Source organism: Haliotis cracherodii, unplaced genomic scaffold, assembly GCF_022045235.1.
Source record: "Haliotis cracherodii isolate W230 unplaced genomic scaffold, xgHalCrac1.p SCAF_8, whole genome shotgun sequence".
In the NCBI taxonomy this organism is placed as follows: domain Eukaryota; kingdom Metazoa; phylum Mollusca; class Gastropoda; order Lepetellida; family Haliotidae; genus Haliotis; species Haliotis cracherodii.
Window position 1 is genome coordinate 48,743,128 of NW_027266341.1, and position 7,309 is coordinate 48,750,436.

At 40.2% G+C, this 7,309-nt stretch overlaps 1 protein-coding gene across 1 annotated transcript; it reads right to left on the bottom strand.

Moving 5' to 3' along the window:
• Window positions 1-2,225: 2,225 nt before the first annotated feature.
• Window positions 2,226-6,404, bottom strand: LOC139450186 (protein shisa-5-like). Its single transcript, XM_071231860.1, has 4 exons — window positions 6,319-6,404; window positions 5,269-5,380; window positions 4,107-4,291; window positions 2,226-3,314 (listed from the first exon to the last, which is right to left on the bottom strand). Exons 1-4 carry the CDS (start codon window positions 6,365-6,367, stop codon window positions 3,103-3,105), a joined length of 558 nt encoding a protein of 185 aa, XP_071087961.1. The 5' UTR covers window positions 6,368-6,404; the 3' UTR covers window positions 2,226-3,102.
• Between the last annotated feature and the right edge of the window lie 905 nt (window positions 6,405-7,309).

Sequence of the window (7,309 nt, forward strand, 5' to 3'; positions counted from 1 at the left end):
AGTGACAATCTGCAGCATCTATGAATTGCCTCGGTATCTATTTGCCACATTTTTACAACCAACTTTTAATGATCGACCAAATGATCGATGATGACCACCACTTGTAATTTCCACAGGATTATTAACAACTTTGAAAACCTTTCTCTGCTGTCGGCACTCTTGACGTTTTGTACTTGACGTAAATGTGTTGAGACTGAGTTACTGAAGGACTTCTAAACAGACCTTTTCATCCAATGAGGTCTTATTTATTAATATATTTGTTGGAAACAAACAAAATATGTCAGTGCAGAACTTCATTCCACGATACAGCTGTTTGTTGTATGGCTGTCAGTGTAAACATGAAATCACACCTACTAAATGGAATTGTGTCAAACATCACTCAAGGTATAAAATAGTGATATAAAAATTAAAAGAACTGAGACAAGCTCCGACGTTCATACAGTTTGACCCTCACTCTATGAAGGTTCATACTCCAAAAAACTCATACATTTTTTATGTATATACATATTAACTCTATATCCTCACTCAGTATCCACCTGTTACACAGTATAGAAGAAGTTGGTATCCATAAAAAGTATGATTTATTTGGATTGGTAATTTATAAGTTTTAGTGTGTGATGATACCTCAGATTCAAAGAACATGGTTTCGAATAAGCCTGTTGAAAAACTGGATAAAAAACAGTCTAAGATTATTTAAAGTTGACAGAAAATCTTACCCCAAAAGATGACTTTGTCTAGGTCACACAGAGATTTTTCAACTTTAATTTTCCCCGTACCTTGTCCATTAATCTTTCGAAAGTGAGCCCAAATGGAAAGACATTGAACTGATTAAGTCCTACGTGAGAAGCAAAAGCAGTTATATGATTAAGTTTCAGATCCATTTTGACTTGCCAATATCCGCGAGCTAAATCAAGGGTAATAAACAATTGACAACCACTCTCCAGAGTTTTGTCTATTTGGGACAAAGTATAGGCGTCTCGTAAAGCGAAGTCATTCAACTTCCTAACATCAATAAAGAACCTGCAGGATCCATCTTTCTTGGTTACTAAACAAACAGGAGCAGGCCAAGGGCTTGCTACTTCTTGAGTCACCAAGTAACTTAAAAGGACATAAAATATTAATTCTGTAACATTTCTACGCCGCTCACCCAGGTTGAAGTGGCTTGACAATCACAACACTCTTGGACTCAATTCAGTTCAAGAAATGTGTGCATGTATTAACGTGATGTGTATCTACATGGCAAGGCAAGTGCAGGAGTGTTATTGGGAATCATATACACTTATACGTGATAAGGAGTGGTTTATAAGTGACTTTACCTACGGTTTTAACACAGGAATTCATGCAACCAAACCGGAACTGAGGTATAATTTCCAATACTGTCTGTTTAATGTCCATTCAAAATACAAATATTATAGTGTGTGACATGTTTAATGTGACAATGCATGTATCATTTAAACAAGGAAAGGATTTGATTAAAAGTTAAATGATAATAATAATGGGTCGTATGTGCAGCTGTTTGGATCCGTTGGTTGTAGATTAAAACTGAAGATCAGGGACCGATTGTAATCCATTGTCTGTTTACAAGCACCAAACCCGACATGTATATTCATTTGCATAGATCGCTGCTCATGATATCAATCACTGGATTGTCTGGTCCAGATTCAATTATTTACAGACCGCCGTCGTATAGCTAGAATAATGCTGAGTGCAGCATTCAATAACAAACAAACAGACACGATTCCAGCTGTTGGATAGAATGGGTGTTTTTCCAATTCTGATTTTTTTTCCTTTTCCAGTTTATGCATTCTAACAATGACATTACGCTCTGGGTTAACGCACCCTGAAAGACATTCAACAGCCTCATTTTTGGCCCATTGTTTGGCATGTGTTCGACAGCATCATAATCGTTTTAAAGTTAACGCTATGCATTCATGGACTGGTCTTCTCGGAGTAAGTATACTGTGCCTCAGTGGGGTATTCATGATAAACTGCGGAATGGTATCTCAGTGGGCTAGCACAAAACAATCGACAATAGTCCAGACTAGTACAACCATCCACACCTCCAATCCACCCCTCCACACACACACGCACACACACACACACCATCCCCATACACGTGCACGTACACACATACACACACATCCTTGTGACGTTTCCTCATGTGAGGATTTACAGTCTCCAGTAATCCCTCGGAGACATCATTTCTCCTACACGTACAACACCTATGTGCGGGATGCGGGCCTAAACAACAAGGAATCTTTAATATTCAAAGCTGGTAAGAATGTAAGGTGTTTGATAAAAAAACAACCACAATCTTATTGTCACCGGGTCATAAAATGGTCTTGTCACGTTCTAGCGACCACACAACTCTCCGGCTTTTATTGTCCAATTTCAGACATCCTTCGGCAAAGTCCGGCTGTCGTCGTTACTTTCTTTGTTGGAGAATTAATTACCATTATATTTTTTTCCCAGGTGATATAATATATAATGGCACACTCTTTCCATTCATAGACTTGATGTATGTTATCTCATTTATGTTTGCTGCCTTATTCATGTTTTGAAATTGTTTTTGTGACTATGATTTTGAAACATTAGGGGAAGATTCATGCAGTTACAGATGTTTTGAATGTATTTATGATCGTTTTTGCCTCCTCAATAATTGTACATAGCTTGTTGTATATCTTTGATAATACCGTTGGATAGCTAATGTTTAGCGCTTCATTTTGATACTACATCTTCCCCTTGGATATAGTAGTTAGTTTGCTAGTTGTGTTAAACCCATGTTAAGAAACACATTTTGGTTAAGCGTTAAGACAACTGATGTAATAACTACGTTTGTATGTGTTGGATATAGAATGCTACAGTTCTATTATTATAGTTCGTATTCGACTAAATAAATATTGCTATGAGATGAAGCGTTCGATACGTAAGTAAAGATATTGTGTAAAATCATGTGGGATGTGTGATAGCATTTGAATTTCGTAACGTCCTTTTATGGTGCTAATTATATGATTGGGTATTGGGTTATCTTCGAAAGCTTGAGGGTGGCAACTGCCCTTGGTGGGGAAAAGGTAGCTCCTTGTTGGGGCAGTTACACTCCTATTATACACCACCTTGTGGGGGTGGGTATACACCACCTTGTGGGGGTGGGTATACTCCACCTTGTGGGGGTGGGTATGCTGCACCTTGAGGGTATGTTCCCTGTATCTCTGGAGGATAGGCTGGTTGAGCGTAGTTTGGAGCAGGCGGGTATGTCCCTGGAGTCGATTGAACCGGGTAGCCATACCCAGGAGTATAGGCTGTGTTGGTTGTGCCTGAAAAGAAAATAGAATCATTAAGCTAACGAGTGGGTGAGTGAGTATGGTTTAACACCGCTTTTAGCAATATTCCAGCAATAGCATGGCTTCAACCACTTGGCTACCCGACCGCCCCAGCTTATGAGTGAAACAATAATCAACTCCATAAGGGTACAATGTCACGCATGATTGATGCCATCAGGGTACGAGAACACGTGATCATTGTATTCAGGGTACGACGACACACGTGATCTTAGTCAACACAGCACGGTGCCACATATTCAGCCAGGTTTCAGGAGGTCGCCCGTCTCCTCACCCACAGCACAACAGATCCAAGAAACAGAGTCTGTACGATGTTTTAATTATAAAACAGGAAACGTTATAACATACAACCTTGTAGCTTGAAGTTAATACACTTGGCTGCTGTACACTACATACACATTTTAATAATATGTTTAGTAATTCTAACAGCTGAAAATACATAGGTCTAAAATTGAGCGTTGTGTGTGACGCATTTTCTGGCACACCTTGTGATGGCGACTAAGTGAACCAGATGAAGAGTTGGTAAAATACCATTCCCACCAACGTCTATGTGTACCCTTCTCAATACTGTGATATCCTCAAACATGACACCTTGTTGGTTGACCTTGTGTTGTGCATTGTCTCCACATCTCTTGAGCAACCCTAGTGGGTAGACTGTATCTGTAAATCAGCCTGGTTATATATCATTGGATACGAGCAAATATGGAGGACCAGTTGAATAATCTAGCGCAGGGTTTTGGTAAAATCAATGGTGAGCGATTGTCATACCTGATACTACAGTCATTTGTTGTTGGTTTTGCACTACGTGACCTCTTCGTCCTTGTGATGACTTACAACAGCAGACACAGCAGATGATGATTCCCACGATGAGACCGATAAACGCGATTACGCCAATGGCGATGCCGATAATAGCTCCTGTGGTCCACGTGTAGGATGTGGTGTAGTAGCTGGTGCTGAAACACAGTGATCACGGTCAGGATCAGAGATACCATTGTGGTCTGGAACTACACACACTGACAACAGGTATTGACCTCACCATGGACACTATCGTTGGATTTGTCATTGAAGTACGCCCAACTATGAATATAACCACATGGAGTGAAGGAATACCCGTGTAACTGGATTTTAATTAACTCTCATTTTTTCACCTCAAATGTACATACGTGCATCTATCTTATATAATGTGTGTGCATGTTTATGTGTTAATTCAGTTCTGTGTGATCTGCGATTATGTGGTTCCTCCACGTTCCTCAAGTTTGTCCATTTTGCAATTGCCACAGACCCATGCTTATTGTACTGACTTATCAAAGAAAATTAATTTGCTCAACTGACTCAAGTTTTCGTGGATATACCTCTATGACATGTAATATCTTCAACAAAGGATTTCACTTTTACGCGAATTTCTTCTTCACATCACAAAATTAGTAGTAGTCATACTTTATGGCTGAGTGAACTTCAGTCCAATAAGTCAAGTATTCAGAATGCATATATCAATAATATATCAGGAACGGTTGTTAAGACAGTTAGCACACATGCATCATATAAATTGCAATCCCTGGGCATGCATGACCTTTTGAGGGAAAACCTTTCGGTTGAGGTAAAAGTCCGTCCCACACGATGTGTATATGGGATAAATGTTTTAACTGTGTAAAAGTTTGTTTTCGAATAGATAAAACTTTAATGAGCAATACATAAACATCTTGGCAACAGCTTGACAACATCTCCGCATGTAAGTGCTCGTGAGAATGAACTTCTGGTCATGCCCTTCGTGTTGGTAAACAAATATATTTGAAGGTTGTCGCCTACATTAAATAACAAAAGCAGTTGCGTGTCTACAGTGCGAGTACAACCTGTAGAGTGTTATCAATACCCACGAGCTATTCAGCTAGCATCCTGCTCTGACTGCATTCATGTGTTATTAAATACTCACCTCGAGCCACAACAGTACTTTAAGTACATGCTGCCACAACACGAGTTAGGGCAGGTCTTTGTCTCATAAGTCCCGTCTGATTGTTTCTCGAAGCATATTTGAAAGGCATGAGCTGCAAATGATCAAGGAAATGAAATCATTGAATTATAGAGGTGTGTACATTGTATGACTCATGTGGCCATGGTAGAACGAGTCCAGTTATTGATACCGATCTCGAGATGGCAAGTCAAGTGGAAGCTGTTGCGCGGCTATTTATAAGCTTATTTACTTCAACGTGACACAACAAATATTGACTCTCTATTACAAAACGTAAAGTAATCCATCACACGCGTGTCATGAAAAGCAGGTTCGTAGTCATGTCAATCTAGGAATATTAATATCACAAGTTCACAAGACGTGATTACTGACGTTGTAAGGGTAACCGTATTATTCAGGGCATTGTCAGTCAGGTCTGCCTGACGAAGAGCAGATGGACAAACCGAGGACTTTCTAAAAAAAGGTGTTACAGTTGTCATAGCTTAAATGGCTGGCATGTGTCCCTACCATGGTAATATCCCTAAACCAACCCAATAAAATCAAACAACAACGCATTGTAAGTTATTCACACAAACGATATCGATCAGTTATAATTATTAGGTCAGTGTGACACTGGCCAGGAAACAGTTCTTGAACAGTAATAGGTAACTTTGGGGAAGTTTTATCATAATTCTAATCCATCATAGCTACAAATGCAGATAATGTAATGGACCTATGGCCATTCTCTGATGGACGAGGGACCATTCCCAAAAACAGCATTAGGTCAGGTAAATTTTAACCACAGAGATTAAATTAATTAAGTTTACGTTTGTCTGGAGTGATACTAGTTTCACCAAGCTACCTTACATCGATCTTACTTCGATTTTAACTCGCTATGCCAACCTTTCTGTTATGGCTGTTTTGTGGAATAGGCTTTCAGACTTGGACCCGTCTGCAGGGCAGTGTACACTTAGATGGAGAAAACCCACTTGTCATTAAGTCAGCCTGAACAATATCTTGTTAACTCATACTTACAAAATGTTGCCAAGGTAAGGATAACACATCCGATTTGGACACCATCCATAGTAGCAAATAGGACGATCACAGTTTGAAGACTGTTAGATGACAGTTGAGGAAGTATATTGACTATCCACGGGTTGGCCTGTATGTAGGCCACGGGCAGGCAATGAGACATGACACACTTGCACTACAGGTATAACAATGATGGCCTGCCGAGGCGGATCTAGTGATTGCTGACAAGCAGCTGTTTAAGTGAATCACCCTAAATACCTTGAACACATAATGTTATGAGGTTTCTAACCTGCACACCTCAAATGTAGGTGTATATGTATATGACGTAAATACTAAAATAACAGGCTACCATGGTGATATGAACATCGTAATAACTCAAAGCTTTTGTAAACCGAATCCGATCTGGAGAATATGACACCTAAATCAGAAGTAGGTGAGGTGAGGTGATATGGGGTTTAACGTCGCGTCCAAGATTATTGCACTTATATAGTAAGTGACGTGCATGCTCGCTTGCGTACGTGCGTGCGTGCGTGCGTGCGTGCGTGCATGCATGCGCGCGTGTGTGTGTCTGCTTGTACAAGTCCGGACTGATGCCGATTTATAGTGCTACCAAATTGAGATACCATGCCGCAGTTTAACATGAATACCCCAATTAGACACAGTACTCTGAGCCGACTAGTCCTTGTTTTAGCCCTTAATGCCGAGCGTCAGACAGGGTAACAACAAGTAACATCTTTTAACGTCTTTTGGTATGCCGCGGCCGGGGATCGAACACCGAACACCTTCCACTCTCCCATCAGTAGTAAAGTGTGCTTTTATTCTTGAAATTGGGCTGCAACAAGCCAAATTAGACAAGGATACAGATAGCAAATACATGACACCAGTAATATAAAATTGTAGGCGACATTTCCTTCCGATCCGTCTGCACCTACTGCACAAATGCATGGCGTCACAAAAAGGGCGGAGCCATTATGAATAGGCCCAGATGCAAATC

Coding starts and splice junctions, on each gene's coding strand:
- LOC139450186 (XM_071231860.1), bottom strand. CDS start 6,367: ATGGATGGTGTCCAAATCGGATGTGTTATCCTTACCTTGGCAACATTT. Junction 4,292..5,268: donor AAGTACTGTTGTGGCTCGAG/GTGAGTATTTAA, acceptor ACTGTGTTTCAG/CACCAGCTACTACACCACAT. Junction 3,315..4,106: donor ACAAATGACTGTAGTATCAG/GTATGACAATCG, acceptor TTTTCTTTTCAG/GCACAACCAACACAGCCTAT.